The sequence below is a fragment of the Strix uralensis genome, chromosome 3 (genome assembly GCF_047716275.1).
Source record: "Strix uralensis isolate ZFMK-TIS-50842 chromosome 3, bStrUra1, whole genome shotgun sequence".
NCBI classification, from domain to species: domain Eukaryota; kingdom Metazoa; phylum Chordata; class Aves; order Strigiformes; family Strigidae; genus Strix; species Strix uralensis.
In genome coordinates, this window is record NC_133974.1 from 36,255,526 (window position 1) to 36,272,522 (window position 16,997).

General features: G+C 35.3%; 1 protein-coding gene across 4 annotated transcripts in view; it reads left to right on the top strand.

The window, feature by feature from the left end:
* Window positions 1-16,997, top strand: part of MYO6 (myosin VI) — a 116,450-nt gene that overhangs the window by 92,811 nt on the left and 6,642 nt on the right. Inside the window, exons 26-33 of one of the 4 annotated variants that reach the window (XM_074861898.1) lie at window positions 1,159-1,367; window positions 1,743-1,821; window positions 3,983-4,143; window positions 7,273-7,302; window positions 7,774-7,812; window positions 11,143-11,246; window positions 12,607-12,738; window positions 16,282-16,308. In XM_074861898.1, coding sequence (XP_074717999.1) covers window positions 1,159-1,367; window positions 1,743-1,821; window positions 3,983-4,143; window positions 7,273-7,302; window positions 7,774-7,812; window positions 11,143-11,246; window positions 12,607-12,738; window positions 16,282-16,308 — 781 coding nt within the window. The remainder of the gene's footprint in view (window positions 1-1,158; window positions 1,368-1,742; window positions 1,822-3,982; window positions 4,144-7,272; window positions 7,303-7,773; window positions 7,813-11,142; window positions 11,247-12,606; window positions 12,739-16,281; window positions 16,309-16,997) is intronic. The other 3 variants (XM_074861899.1, XM_074861900.1, XM_074861901.1) reach the window with 3 other exon arrangements.

Consider the following 16,997-nt stretch of genomic DNA (forward strand, 5'->3'; position numbering starts at 1 on the left):
CTAGACTTTGCTATTATTATCTGTGTTTCAGAATTGGCACTGGAGAATTTAAAGCAAAAATGCATGTTGATATTGTGAGACAAGTGTTGTTAATAGTTTGCTCATCGCTTTTATTATTAGAATAATCAATATTAGCACTGTTTTAAATTAATCAGGGCTGAAACGTACAAGCATTTATCACAGAGCAAAGAGATTTATATTCCAGTTACAATTTTTTTTTCAGACTTGGTAGTAAAGAGAATTCAGCTTGCTGATTATGATTCAGGGTCTATAGTTCTCAGTTTCTTACTGCAAAAGTATACAGACGAAATGAAAGCACACTGGGATTTATTAATATTAGAAACAATTTGATGTGTTGAACTTCTGTTTCACGAAGTATTATAGCTTTTTTTAATGTACCATATTAAGATTTTTCTATTTAAAATCATTGTTGAAAAGATAATAGGGTTAACCTGTCTACTTATAGTTCTCTTTTTAATAAAAATAAGATAACTTGATTATCATCATTATACACCCTCAGAAAAGGTTAGCAAATACCCCATATCATGGTTTTATTAGTATACATCAATGTGAATTGTAAAATGAAATTAAATTGTAGCTGTCAATGAGGTTTGAAAACATATGTAGCAAATGCTATTGTTTTAAGTATTTTCAACCTGTTATTTGCTACTAATAACCTTTTTTAAAAAAGTTAGTCATGGCACAGTCCAGTACTTCTACTGAGTGCTAGCACACGTAGTAAGAAAAACTATTCTGTGCTATGACATAAAGGGCAGAGTTGTAAATAACCACTTAGCAGCTAAGAACATGACACAAAAGAGGAAGTCCTTAGTTTTCATCTTAGCGTGGTAAGAATTAATTCCTGTTGCTTAAAACTGCAAGGTTTAAAAAATGAAGTCACATTTTAAAGAGAAGTCAGGTTTAATTTCAGTGATAACATGGAGATTACTTTGTATGGTTTTATATGGGAGAGGAATGGATCCCCAGGATTTTAGGAAGAAAGGGAAGGATGTGTTCCAGCTCCCCCACCCTCAAATGTGTATATAATTATACTGCTTAATGCTCTCATTTCACTTAATCTTTTTTCAATATACATTTTTTAAAAGTGAAGTATAAATGTAAAAGAATATAATCCCCTCTTACTATTTCATTTTACAGACCACTATAATGACTAGGGATCAGATACAGAAAGAATATGATGCTCTAGTTAGAAGTTCAGAGCAGCTTCTAAGTGCACTGCAAAAGAAGAAACAGCAAGAGGAGGAAGCAGAAAGGCTGAGACGCATCCAGGAGGAAATGGAAAAAGAAAGAAAGAGACGTGAAGAGGAAGAGCAACAACGAAGGAAGGAAGAAGAGGAAAGACGTCTGTGAGTCTTGAATAAATTGCTAATTGTAAAATGAAAATAGGAAAGGCACTTTAATGAGGTCATTTCTAATACTCCTGTGCTTAAAGAGAGTCTCTTGGTGTGGTATGCAGTGTTAAAACGTTTCCTTTCCCAGTGATTTATGAGGTAAGTGCAGTCAGAATAGAGTATAGAATCATAGAAGTGTGGAAAAAAATATATGATGCAGCTGGAAATGCAGATGGGCTTGGGAAGTTTCTTGACTTTACATTTAGTGTCCTTTCTTCAGGACGACTGACTTCTGGATTACCATTTAATTTTATGGAAGGTGCTTTCCTATCTCTTGTTCACTTGCATCGTAATAGTATGTTTTCATTTCTTCTTCCTATTTTGCAATAGGAAATCTGAGATTGAGGCAAAGAGGAAACAGGAAGAGGAAGAGAGGAAAAAGAGGGAAGACGAAGAAAAGCGTATTCAGGTTAATGTTTTAGCTGTGTGTGGGTTCTATTTTGTTTTTTTTTTCTTGGTGGGTGTTTTTGTTTGTTTTTTAATTTTTTTTTAAGTCTTTTTCACAGCTTAGGTTCTCCACTGAGTCTAGTGGCTTTATTTTATAAATGCATGTCTCACAGTCATTCAGCAGTGTTGCTTTAGTAGCAAATGTAAGGCAAAAATCATGATTAGGGCATCCCAATACAAATCATCTATTTCTGGTTCACATGCAAGTTCATGTCTTCTGAGTAGGGCTGCATTTGTTTTTAAAGTTATTTTAAAGTTAAAAATACGCAACACTGGAGAATCCTAGTTAAGCCTTTGAAGTTTTTGCAGGTGTTCCATGTCAGGTAAGTTTGGCTGTCTTTTACTAGAAGTTACATCTGGACTCAGGCTGTGCCACGTACCAGCTTAACTGTAAACACTTTCAGAATATTAGTAATAATGAGAGGATACAGGACTGTCTCTCGTAGCCCCTTTGTCTGTATTCATGTAGAACAAATACACCCAGCTCCTCCACCTCTCCCCCTTGATTCCTGATGCTTCTTACTGATCCCATCATGAACTCTCACTCTGAGGTGTGTTTGGCCCCTATGCCCTTGTGTTCCTCTTGTCTTGGAGGACTGTGGTCGCTGATATTTACAGACTCTTTTAAGCCCTGTCCACGATTAATCGGAAGCAGAATTTTTGTCCTGTATCTTGTTATCCCTGGAGTTAGCCTAGCACTGCTTATATCCTCCTTGTGTCTGCATACTCTTTTCTATCACCTCACCCTCATTCTTGATAAACAAGTCCCTGGAACTAACAGAGAGATTACAGCCTGCCTTTGATGAAAATTGAATCTTTCCTGTGTTCCTGTCTGTCACCTGTATCAGAATAATAAGCTCTACCAGCCTGCAGAATTTAAACAGAAAAAAAGTAAGTTGCTATTTGGTTAGTCTCTAAATCATTCCTTGGAGACCATTGCAGATATGCCTCGTGTTTTGTGAGAAATTCATAGGGTAAGTTTCCATTCAGGGACAGTTTAAATGGATTAAACTTTGTCCACTGAGAGATCAAGATGGCCTGTTGCCAGAAGGTTTAGAAACTTGGTCTGCCAGCACTATGAGCATCTCTAGGGATTTTATTTATGTTTCTTTGTTTCCGAGATGTGGATATCTGCAGTGCAGAATGTAATTTACACTTTTACTTAGAAACACTGCATTTGGGTACAAAGCATATATGTAATCCAGGAGGGTATTTCTTTCTTCTACATACAGTTAATTACTCATTTCCTCTCTTCCCAGTGGTTGTTGCTATCAGCTAATCAAAAATGAGATTCATAGGGTAAAGTCTCTGGTGTTACTGCGTTGCTTTAGTGGTGCAAATTCATGATGATGAGTAGGAAGTGACTTTGTGTCCTTTGATGACTTTTGGGCACCAAGAAGGGCACTGCTAAGCCTTGGTGTGTATGACTTTCAGAAGTATGAATTAGGTGGTCTTGTTTTACTTACTGTGTGTGCAAGACCCTTTGTTAAATAATGACGGTAAACTGGAATTATAGTTTTGCTCTGTGGAGGCAGTGTATCTGGATTGCTTCTGCATTGCAGTAAGTCAGAATTGTACCATTTGCTTAAATGCAAAGCCAGATCAGGTCCACAGAGGATTTCAGTGTTTGTCTTGATCCTTTTTCAAAATGAACCATGGACCTATATGCAAAACAATGCCTATTGCAAAGTCCTGTAATGCCAGGTGCAGAATATTAAGGGAGTACTGTATTAGTGCTGTGGAGGAGTAACCATATGGCTCTGTATCATGTGAGTTCTAATAATTCTAAAAACTTTTGAAGGGTAATTTTCATAATAGCTAACAAAAAGCTTCATGTGTTTTTTAAATAAGGAATAATTGATTGGCACGTTAATTTGGAAAGATAATATGAGTGGTGGACAATAATGATTTGATAAACTGTATGAAAACCAAGATGCAGTCTGTAGCTGTTTTAGTTTTGTTAGGCTAAACTAAATACTAATGCTGTTACTTTTTCAGTTCTGTGAATTTTGCATGTTTTGAAAGCCATAAATGTACTACTTGGCATATTTTTCTAATAATTTACTTATGTAGCATTTGGTTTTGATTTGGTGTAAGGTTAAAGGTGTTTTTTTGTAAAACAGGCTGAAATTGAGGCACAGCTAGCTAAAGAACGGGAAGAGGAAACCCAGCACCAGGCGGTGCTTGAACAGGAACGTCGTGATCATGAACTTGCAATGAGAATTGCCCAAAGTGAGGCAGAACTCATCAGTGATGAGGCTCAGCTTGATTTAGGATTGCGCAGGTATGGGATTAAGTAGTTACGTTTCTCCTTTTTTTTTTTTTTTTTGGTGTGTCTTCTTCCTATCCTGATCCCTTTGAGAAGACTACTCTCTTGTTGGGTTTATGTATCTTTGTATTAATTAAATGGCCCTTTTAAGTCAGTGTATTGGAATATTTTTCAAATTAACTTGTGAAATTTGTTAGAAATGGATTACTTTTGTGTAAAGACTTTCTTCATTTTATATCTTGCTACATCAATAATTTAGTAGGTGCTTGTGAATACAACTGCAGTTCTCTTTCTGAGTTCTGTCAAGGATGGCAACCAATTTAAATTCTGATTTTTATGACTAATTTAGTAGTGAATGGAATTTCTTCATTGATAAGTAATAATAAAATATACTCTTTCTGTTGCTTGATGGTTCCAGTAGTGTAGTGTGAATTTGTGTGTGTTTTCTTTTAACAAAAAGCCCTCTTTGAATGCAGAAAGAGTAGTTATATTTGCATCCTGACTGGTAAGTTTTTTTAAAGTGGAATGAATTTATTTAACATAGATGGGTTTGAAAATTAAATGTCTTAACCATTTTGTTTTGTGTGAATTTTTTGATGTGTCACAAGAAATCCTTGGCTTTTGGTATACAGATTCACACTACCTCAAAGCAGGAGCTCTTTCTGTGTAAAGGGTGTTGCCTTAGAAGCAACTTAGAAGTTCCAGTAAAAATGGTACATATTGATCAAATTGCATAAAGGGACTTATGAACATGATCACATCATTGGTGACATCATTAGTGCTAGTCTACTCAGTTTATTGTTGCTGAAAGAAGGGGTGTAAGAAAATCCCGTGTGTTTCCATGGAATTTCAAGCTCCCGGATGTGTTCTCTTTGCTACTCAAATTTTATCTAGATTTATACTTTTTTTAATAACTGCATGCCTATGTGAGATATCTAGGTCTTTTTTTGTCATGTACAATATTGATTTTTAGTTACTTCCACTAAAATTATTGTGGTTTTGCCCTCAGTTATATAATAGCTGTCATATTGTCTCAGATAAGATTTTTTAACATGCTCAGTTGGATGTCCAAGTGCTACACAGACAGCATTCTGGAGATTTTCATATATTCCCTGTTTGGAAATTGGTGCAATACTTTGAAGGTAAACCCAAAGTCACTGTGGTGTTGCAACCTGGCAAACTTCTCTTAAATATGAAAGAAAGGAGGCAATAGACAAGAAGGGGTTAGAGAATTCAGTAACTTTTCTGTCAGTGAAGCTCTAATCTCCGCAGTGTTTCCTACTGCTCATGGGTGATCCTGGTATTTGTCTTCCTTTGTAGTCCCAGAATGGATGACAAACTAATCGTCCTGGTTGTTATGACTGCCAGTTTCTCTCTGCTGTGTAGCTAGTGGTAGGAGAATGAAGACTCTCTTCTGAATGATTGGAAAGTGTGGAATGGTCTGAACACATTAACACAGCAATGTAAATCCTTTCTTGAACAAGGATACATATAAATCTAGAAAAAAGTAACAGAGGTACTTTTCTGCTTACATGATTCCTTTTTAGCTCATTAGCAAATTATTTTCCTTCTGTTTGTGCAGTCTACTTCAAAGAGTTTTAAGCATGTCCAAAGACTGAAGAAAATTCTTTTAATTTCACCTTTGATTTGATTTTGTTTTGGTTTGTTTAAAAACAGACTAAAAATTCCCCAGACCCCATTATCTTCTACTGAAATCCAAGAGTAGATCTCTACGTAACTACCTTTAAGCCAATTCCTGCAGAAACTGTGGGAATTCTTCTCTGAAATTAAAACTATATATCGGTTTGAACAAAACATGTAATTTAATAGTTTAAACATAAGTTCTCAGGACTTATTTTATTTGATACCAATTAAAGTTTTACTAGAGTCTAAGGAATTTATATTCTACCATCTTCTGGATTTGATACTTGCATATTACCATAAGATACACTGAATTCACTGTGACTTTTATGTTTCACACAATTTTGTAAAAAAATTGTTTCACGCTTACACGTTGGCATGAATAAAAGGTTATTTTCCATTGTGCTGTACTATCTGTGGAATGAAAATAGTAAGAACAAGGTGATTTTTATGTGCCGCTTTGAAGGAACTCTTGTATCTTGCTCATTTTTAAGGAATATGTGATACTTGCGTGTTGTCATATTTGAAAATGAGTAGTCTCTACTTTATTTCTTTTCTCCTCAGTACCTTGCTGCATTCACCATTAATTTTCATAGATAGTTAAATGTTCGTATGTATTAGTAGTTTGTTTGGAAAATTTACTCGTTGACTCCTGTCAAAGAAGAAAAGTGTTTGTTCTGACAGTAGATCCAACATTTTAATTTGTCCTTATTCTGTGCTGGATATGTTGGACCTCTTCTAGCTTCATCCAATTTTATTACTCACCCATAATTTGAAAGCATGTATAATAAGGGCTTTATTGCACCTACGGGTAAATTAACAGAAGTGCTTAGCACTTAAATAAAAAGTTAGTTAAGTAATAGATCTCTGTTTTCACCTGTGCTATATTTTTCATTTATGTGGCTTATTAAAACCTATAGTATAGCATATAGCACCAAAATAAGCTAGCATCAGTGAAGGTGTCGTGAGTATATCTGTTCTGTGTGTTGTGTTGGAACAATCCAAGTAAGTTCTAATTTGTAGCATACTCAGTGCTACACATCTGTACATGTGGGTCTTCAGTGTGGCAGACTCAGTGTCTTTTCACAGCTTGCATGAGGAATCTATCTGTCCTGTTCCCAGAGTAGCTACATGAGGATTGCTGCTATTTCTTGTGATACACTTATCCAGGCATAAAACATATCAGTAGCATGTCTAAAAATCTTTGATTTTGAAAGATGGTGTGGTGAGGGGGAGAAAGGGTGGGGGAAGTTTTCACTTGTACATTTTTTCCAGGTTATCATAATTTAACTTTTTACAAATAATTTAACCATGGTTGAATGAGAAAGGTGAAGAAGAAAGAGTCTATATAAACCTGTTTCTCAGTACAAAGAAAAAAAATTGTAAGATATTTAATAAGATGTAAGAGAGCAGGAAATACTATGACCCACCTTTTCCCACTTCAGATTATTAGAAAGATAACTAGGAAGTAATTTATCTAACATAAATATCTTCTGCTTTCAGACCCAATGGAACAAAGCTGCAAATGACTGCGTATGGCGTTTTTTTCCATTTGAATGCTCTAATAGAAAAAAACCCAACACTAATTCAAAGGAAATTGATATTGTCCTCTTAATAACTAATACCCCATAATGATCTTTATTAGTGTGAATCTATAAACTTTAAATCAGTTTCTAATACCTTATATCTACTACTTTGATTATGTCTAATAAATAAATTAATAATGTAATATACCTAATAATATCTGTTTAAAGGTGGTTATATAATCAGTGTAAACTTTTTCACATACCATCTGTTTTTCACTGTCCTGTATGATCTGTTTCACTTTACAGAATCAGGGCTGTATATGTATGTGTTGGAATGGAAATTATTTAAAATAAGTAGCCATTTTTTTTTGTGCACTCGAATTAGCTTCCGTTTGGTTGGCAAGAGACTTTCACAGTTATAGAGGGTGTCTTTATATTAATATGTTTGGTTTATGCTTATTTATCAATTTTCTTGTAGGGAACAAATGGCCACAGAAATGTCAGAAATATTGTCTAGGTAGGTGAGAAGACAACACCAAGTGAATCAATCATTTTATAAAAATAAATCACACACGAAATGGGTTGCATTATTATGGAATGGAAAATAATGGAATATGGTTCTTTTTAAATGCTAAGCAGATAAGGAAATTATTTCTTTCAGATAAATTTCCTTTATCCACACTGTTTTTCAGCAATTATTTTTCTACTATTTTAATTGATTATATAAAAAAAGAACAAGAATAGCTCACTACCCTGGTATTTTATGTAATTTTGCTAATATTCTGCCAGCTCTCTTATCTTTTCACCTTTCTTATAACAATAATAGAAAACTAGGCTCTACATCTTTCAAAAGAGTATTTCTACAGATTCAACATAGAGTTCATGAAGCTATTTAATGTTAATGTAACTGTTAGTGCTTTTAATAAGAAAAATATTCTAGTTATAATTCCCTGCAAATAAAAGCAGTTTTGAAAATTACCATATTAAAAGTATTTTAAAACTCCTCTTAAGACATCTAAACAAAATCCCCTTCTGAGATTTCTTGAATGCTAATGCAAGATTTTTATGCACAGTGCAGGAGGAAAGGAGAATGCAGGTTTAGATCTGAATATAATTCTACTGGAACAGTCTCCTAGTGGTTTGTGTTAGAATACTAATTCTCTCTTGAAAGAAATTGTTAGAATGTCCTCCATATCAATGAGGCATTAAAAAGTGTTTTGTGCAACTTGAGGACAGCAATAACCTTTTGACATTGATTTTCTGAAGCTTACATAGGAAGCGAAATTGTTTAGAGTTTTTAAAAGTGAATCTGTTGTTAAACAAGCTACTCTGCTGTGTATATATAGCCTGAAGATGATTGGTATTGCATGATTGATGGCTTTTCTAGTTGGAGCCGTGATAATTGAGAATGCAGCTGTTAACTAGATTTGTTTCTTGCAGTGGTATTTTAAGAATAGGAATAAACAATGTTGTGTGTAATTAAGTTAGCATGTGAATTTAGATAGCTAGATTGTTGCATTGCATATATTGATGTAGTTCCAATGACAATGGCCAATTCTTAATGTGCAAAAAAATCACGAAACCCTGGGGCAAAATCAGAGGCTTTGTGTTTTGGTTGAATTAAATATGCAATACTTCTTATTGCATGCTTGTTTAATTAATTTTTTTTCACTTTTCATCTACTTGAAATTTTTGACTTGAGACTGATTTTTTTAAAGTCTGAAATTAGTGTTTATGATACATAACTTTGTCAGGTTGAGTGGTGAAGACTGATTGTCAAGTATGATGTTGCTCTTACTGCCAGGATGTCGTGCTTAAAGTCATGTAGAAAACAGAAGAGTGATCTGCAGAGTGCAGAGCAGTACTGTAACGAAAAGACTAAGCTGTTCAATTGGATTAGCATTCTTAAAGATTACTAGTTTAACCAGAGATCTTACAGCCTAGTTCTGCTACTATAAATTATGTAGCAAACTCTTAGAGTGGTGGGTAGTGTTGCTAATTAAGGAAAATCCTTAGGATTTGTCAAATTAGGTTCAAGGAGGTTAGACACCAGGCAGTAGAAATTACATTTAGCAGCAATCCTTTAATGTCCTACAGGTATGCCAGTGATAACAAAATACTAAAATACATATTTTGAAGGAGACTCTCTGTCTAATGATTCGTTTTATACTTAGAGTAGTGGTAAGGGTGACGAAAAGTTCCTGTCCCTTGGCTATGTGCTGATTAAAAGTCAGACTTCTCACATACCATAACTGGAAGCTGTGTGTTGACTAGGATTAGTAGTATGAGTAGGTATAATTAAGCCGATGCTGCAAGAAACAGTACGATTCTGTAGTTTTAATTACGTTTGAAGAGATGGTTCAGTTGCTATTGAGAACAACATTTAGTTAAACAGATGGTTTTTTATGAAACTTGCATTTGTTATCTTTGCTTTCAAAACTGCTGTATCTGTATAGAGGAATTTTTCACATAAAATGTATTTATAACCTATTAACTAAAAAGGGAAAGTAAACAACATAAAACTTCATAGTACCACATGAGACCTTTATGGAAAAATAAACTTTGAAATAATATTCACTGGATTATAAATACTGTAATAATGTAAGAGTCCCACAAAAATATTGCTGCACAAACAGCCTTCAAATGAAAAGGCCTGGTTTCTTGTGTTTTTTCTCTTGTGAATTTTTCATGTGACATAGTGCATTGAGCATTTTGCTACCCTGTTAAAATCTAGTTTCTTCTGAACAAATCCTCTCAGATCCTGAAAGATAATTTAGTTTGCCTCATGTTTTTAGTCATGGGGATTAGCAGAGGTTGGTAAAATCATGTGTCTGGTCTTGAATTCCTTAGAGTTTAAAAAATATTCTGATCATCACTGTATGTTATCATTTTGAATTTAGTTTATGTGCAAATAATCCGTGGGAGGTTTGCTGTTCTTGAGGGAGAAGTCTTCCACCACTTATCCATGCAATTTTTAAGGAAAACCCAAAATACTTCAGGTTTATCTTTATACCTATACATGTAATATTTGTTTATTACATGGATAACCTCATACATACTGTTAAAGATGATGGAGATTTTAGTAATAATTTGTCATTTGCATTTGCTGTTGACTTTATTGCATACTGCCTACATGACTGATACTTTTTGCCTTTGAAAAACACTATTTCTGTACAAGTCTTTCTATACTGGCCAGCATTTTTTCTGAGTGATCTTTTTTTCCTTTTCTTGTTTCCCCCCCCGCCAAATACTGCTGTTCTCAGACAGCTACTACACAATTAATATAGAATTAATTTGATTTCTTCTCTCAAATTAGACTTTTGTCAAAGACATGAAATATTTTTTCTAGTCTGGGAACAAGGATTTTTTCCTAATCCAGTTTAAACAGCAGAGGAAATGCCTTTACTTCTTACCTACTTCAGAAATATTTTTCCTCATCTGTTTTTCAAGTAGAACTAAAAGTGTATATGGCCACTCTTTGTTGTCTGCTGCATCTTGACTGGTACTAAGAATAATGTTCACCAGCCTGGGGTGAGGTACACATAAATAGAATATGCATCTTTTCACACGTAAGCGCTAACTATTAATGAGAATTCCTTTTAAACTGTAGGCAACCAATCAAATTACTATAGACATAAAAGATGCTTTCACTTTCTCTTAATCATTTGAACATCTTGAAAACAATATGGTACTTTGCCTTTGAATTCAGTCCCTCTGTTGCTGATTTTCATTGTAATAAGCATGCTGCAGTGTTGATCGGGGGATCTGTTCCTCATTTTGTAACAATTACTGTTTCATACTTGAAAAGATACCTTCTTTTTTTTTTTTTTTTTTTAAATAATTGTAGGGGTCCTTCAGTTCAAGCCACAAAAGCTGCTGCTGGTACTAAGAAGCATGATCTCAGCAAGTGGAAATATGCAGAGCTTCGTGATACAATCAATACATCCTGTGGTAAGTTGGTTTTTTTTTCTTTTTCTGATTTGAGAAAGAAGCCAAGTTGTAGTTCTACTAAAGGTGTTACTGTCTTCCTATGGCAAAAATAAAAACTTGCTCATGAATTTATTCAGGTCTGAATGAATGTCAGGTTAATTTTAAAAGTTTCTATTACCCCAAAGAGAACAGAAAACTAAGCTATTTCCATATTGAGGAAACAGAATTTCCTTTGTTACCTCCTTTGCTGATTATTTATTTATGATGATAAACTGCTTGGGCTGTAAAATACATGTTATAATTTCTTAATTAAATTGTCTCAGTTTTATGTATTTCCACAAATGGAATAGTAGTTGTTGTGCTTTATGCAGAGTTTGCATGTTCTAAGAAATTTTTGGTATCAATTCTTGCCGTCACAAGAATCACAACATGACAAAAAAGCAAGTAAGTCATGTAAAGCACAGTGTAAAATATTTTCTGTCTTAGATGTTCAGACTATTCTTTAATTTTCAGAATGTGTAACTTCATTTGGGAAGCTCACAGTTGGGACATTAATTACTTTTCCCCTGATGTTACAAAGATAGAAACAGATAAGAATTGTTCCTTTATTAAATATAACTGTTTCTTCCTGCTTCTGATTGAAAGCAGTTTGTTAATTTCTGATTTAAGATAACTCAGAATTTCTCCTTGGATGTAGAAATTGGAAGCAAACCCATTCTCTCTATTTAAAACCCAAAGTTAGCTCCAAAATCTAACTGTGTCTCTGTGTTTTTACATATGCAAGACTGGAGCAGTGTTTTTGGCTGAATAGGCGGAGCAGTAATACATGGTGCTAATGTGTGTTCATCCCTAGTTAAGCCAGTTTGCATAGTCTTAAGTGATTAATGAAAAATTCTTGTAGTCATTCAGTCTCTTAGTATCATGAAATTCAGCAAAACTAAAATATATTTAGGAAAAAGAACCTAGATCTGAGCAGTCAAATTGCTGATTTTGGTTTTTTCAGTTGCAAAAATAAAGTTCAGCAGTGAAATTTTATCTGTTTCTGTACTACTTGGCTTGTGGTAATGTCAACAGAAAAATTTAGTGAAATGAAAATTTTATTTGTAGCATTTCACTGCTCTAAATCTCACAGCAGAACAGGTACTTTGGGGACTGCCATTACTTTAAAGCAGAAAAGTGTATATAGCACTCGAAGGGACTTTCTGGGCCATAAAATACAGGCCCTGTTGCTGCAGAGAATGAGGGTTTATTATATTATACTATAACATATTAGCATTACAATGTGGTCTGAAATTATTTGCCTATCAATACAGAAAAGCATTTCATAAATAATTTTTCTGATTTTTCTCACTCATCCCTTCCTTCCTCATTTTTGAGCCAGATATTGAACTATTGGCAGCTTGCAGAGAAGAGTTTCACAGGAGGCTAAAGGTATATCATGCTTGGAAATCCAAGAATAAGAAACGCAATGCAGAAACAGAACAGCGTGCTCCGAAATCAGTCACAGACTATGGTGAGGAGAGATATGTTTGTGTTTATAATAATTTTGGTGACAGTATTCTAAAGAAAACATTTCTAGAATGAATTTTTGGTTTTGCTAGGTTGAAGGAAATTCTTGGGTTTTTAAAGAGTATTTTTATATTGATTTAAGGTAAATATCTTGAAAAGATTGAAACTGGCAAATACTTTGCAGAAAGTAGAATACTTTCAGGAGACCCAGATACATGTACTAAATAGATCTCCCCAAAACCTTTCCTTATACCAACTCATCTGTTAAAAATAGTTCTTGATTTGCTGTTGCAGTTGCTGATGTTTTTGCTAAATGTTCATTGCTGTGCTACTTAAGACTAAGAAAGATCATTTTCCATTTATGAAACTGTGGTTTGCATTTTGAGACTTCTGAGACTTTGTTTTTAAGGTTGCTCATACTAGTTCTGACCTCTGTAAGTACAAATGTTGCTTTCTGAGAGTAGTTAGTGATAGTTCAGAACAGAGAATTATACCTAGGGATAGAATAGAGATTCTAAAAATAGTTTCATAGAATCATTTGGGTTGGAGAAGACCTTTAAGATTGAGTCCAGCTGTTAACCTAACACTGCCAAGTCGACCACTAAACGATGTCTCTAAGCACCACATCTACACATCTTTTAAACCCCTCCAGGGATGGTGGCTCCACCACTTCCCTGAGCAGCCTGTTCCAATGCTTAACCACCCTTTTGGTGAAGAAATTTTTCCTAATATCCAATCTATCCCTGGCGCAACTTGAAGCCATTTCCTCTTGTCCTATTGCTTGTTACTTGGGAAAGGAGACAAACAACAACCTCGCCAGAACCTCCTTTCAGGTATTTGTAGAGATAGGGATAAAGTCTACCCTGAGCCTCCTTTTCTCCAGGCTAAACAACCCCAGTTCCCTCAGGCACTTCTCATAAGACTTGTGGTCTAGACCCTTCACCAGCTTTGTTGCCCTTCTTTAAATACACTCCCAACACCTCAGCGTAGTGAGGGGCCCAAAACTGAACATAGTAATCGAGGTGCGGCCTCACCTGTGCCGAGTACAGGGGTAAGATCACTTCCCTGTCCCTGCTGGCCACGCTATTTCTGATGCAAGCCAGGATACCATTGGCTTCATGGCCACCTGAGCACACTGCTGGCTCATATGCAGACAGCTGTTGACCAGCACATCCAGGTCCTTTTCCACCGGGCAGTCTTCCAGCCACTCCTCCCCAAGCCTGCAGCGTTGCACAGGGTTGTTGTGACCCAAGGACCTGGCACTGAGCCTTGTTGAGCCTCATCCAGTTGGCCTTGGCCCATCACTCCAGCCTGTCCAGATCCCTCTGTAGAGGCTTGCTTCCCTCAAGCAGATCAACACTCCCACCCAACTTGGTGTTGTCTGAAAACTTACTGAGGGTGCACTCGATCCCCTTGACCAGGTCATTGATAAAGATATTAAACAGAACTGGCCTCAGTACTGAGCTCTGGGGAACACCACTTGTGACCGTTCTCAAATAGTCCATCTATCAGAGAAATGCATGTGATTATTTTTTTTTTTTTTTTTTTTTGGTGTTGTAAAAAGCAAGATTTGAAGGAATCATGCTCTGTTATGTAATTGACTATTACATTTGGGGTCCAGACAAAACAAAAAGTGTTGGTGATAAGGGTTTTTTTTCTCATGCTTTTATTCTTTTGTAAGATATAGGTATATAGACTTCTAAAAGGTGCTAATAATTTCTTCATTTACATCACTGTAAGCCTTAGATACTTCAGGTTATATTCTCTCTTTAAAAATTCTATGAATGTTGACATTGCAATTTTTGATTATGGGATGACAAATTTTGCATAGTCCCTGCTTTCTTATTAGACTGTCATTCTTCTGATTTCACAGATGGGTGTTTATTGTCAAAGCGATGCGCTAATGACAGTGAGTGACTGCCTTCTAAATTCAACAGGAAGGTGTAGGAGTTCCCATGTTTAACACTGCCAGACATGCAAATCAGGTGCCCAGTTTCTGGAGTGATATTTGCAGAGTGGATTGTTGCTCTTTTTTCTGCGACCCCACCCCCCAGGTCATCTGTTATAAAAGGAATCTAAGAAATTAAGAGAATCACAGCAAATGGATGTAATAATTTAGTCAGCTCTTTCCTGGTGTCTTCTGGTTCCATGATTCTTCTGTTCCTTGGCACACAGATAATGGGAGAGGAAGAGTAACGGGAAGATGGGGAGAAGATGCTCTCCCCAAAGTCACATTGGCCTGGGATTAGAGCATTGTCCCGGGACATGGCAGATACAGATCCCAGGGTATGCAGGTGTCCTACTTTCAGTGTTGGTGTTTATACAAAAGTGTCTCCTTCCCCTTGATTCGTTTACCGAGTTATAAAGTGCTTGAGCATTACCTGAGAATTTGAGCTTTTCAGTGAACTTTGGTACAGATACATGGCAAGTGAAATCTGGATCCCTAGAAAAGATGTTATCAAAGAATGGGTCCTTGTGGCCATGCCTAGTAACGTGGGTTTAAGTGCTTAAGAAAGCTTATAGCTGAAACAGCAGAAAAAGGCATTTGAAGCACTTTTGCAAAGTCGTAGGTCGATTTTGAGCTTGCAAGTTCTGTCTGGAGCTAAATGGGTAAAATAAATATTCATGCACAGTATTGCTGATGGGAAGTATCAAAAAGCAGAAAATCTTTGGGTTTGTGCAAATAAAGCTTGGAATATTCATGATCTCACATTTAGTTAGACATTTACAGCATTCTTTTCAATATTTTTCATTGCATTTTTTTACTTTTCTTGAAATACGGCTTCATATTTCTGAAGAAAAGTTAGAACATTGCAGTTCAGAAGAAAGTCACTGATAGCGACCTTTAGAGACTCTCGTTAATGTCAGAAGTAATTCTTCCTATTGGAATTACACTACATGGGCATTTCACATCTATGTATTATAATGATTTGAGAAGGTAGTAAGAACGAACTCTGATTTCTTAGATGTTTAAGCTAAACATCTTTCAGGTGCCAGTGGATGTGTGCTTCAGATGATGTAGTTTCTTCTTTCCATCTTTTCACTGATGTGATAATTTTACAGTTATCCTTTATTTAAATTCATATATTCAGTATAGAAGCTAAACACTGGTTTGTGTATTATTACTGGAATGGACAGATTTGGTATTAGTAGAGGTCTGAAAATGTCTTCCTAGGAGAAATGTCAAAAATTAAAAGTCCTACGTTAATTAACTAACAGATTTATTACAGCAATCTGTGCTTAGCATGTATACAACCAAGGTTTTGTAACAGCTATCACAAATAATTGAAGTAATCAATTTCAAAATTAAATCCTGATGAAAATAGCTGTGGGAAATCTATGAAATTTGAGGAAAGGAGATGTTTTATATATGTCAGTGAGCAGAAAATGAATAGAAATACTTAGCTCAACATCTGTGTTTATTTTGTAACTAGAATTTCCGTTTGTCTATCATGAGCATTGGTGAAAAATGTTGAGGTAATGAAACTATAACTTATAAAGGATCAGCTCTTTTATGTTTTGTTCAACATGTAATATTTGTTCACAGATTTTGCACCATTTTTGAGCAACTCACGTAAGTGGGGAGATGGTTATTTAAGCTAACTTTGAAGAATAGGAACACTTGAGAGCTCTATACTAACATTAATTAATCCAGTGTTTTGCTACATGTATACCTAGAATCTGATTGTTCAAAAAAATTCTATTTTACAATTTGGCAATGTTATTCAACTGATGATAATTATATGTTCTAGTAATTTACGAATGTATTTTACTGCTTATCTTCATGAGATCCTACCCATTTGAGCAGTCATGGGAAGGGAGAATGAAATAACCTTTTTATGTAGGTTATTTGAAGGTATACATTTCTCTTTTTTTTTTTTTTTTTCTCTTTTTTTAGCCCCCCCCCCCTGCCCCCCCCCCCCGAAATGGCATGCTTCTTCTAGCATTTTTTACTGGTTGTGCATAGATTTCTGTTGTAGCAAAACTCTGGAATCAACTTCATATAACAGCTATTTTCCTAGCACACAAACTAACATTCAGGTGATGGTTTCTTTTGTAAAGAACTACAATTCCATAGCACTGAAAAGTAGAGGCTATATTGGCTGCTTAGCATTCCTGCCCTCTAGATTCATCTTGGATTTAGGTATGCACAGAAGTAGAAATAAGCCTTAGCAATTGCCATTGCAGTGCAAAAAGTGTTTGACAATACTAAAGCACTGATCTGCTGTAATAGATGTTAAGACAATTTGCAGAAAATAGAAT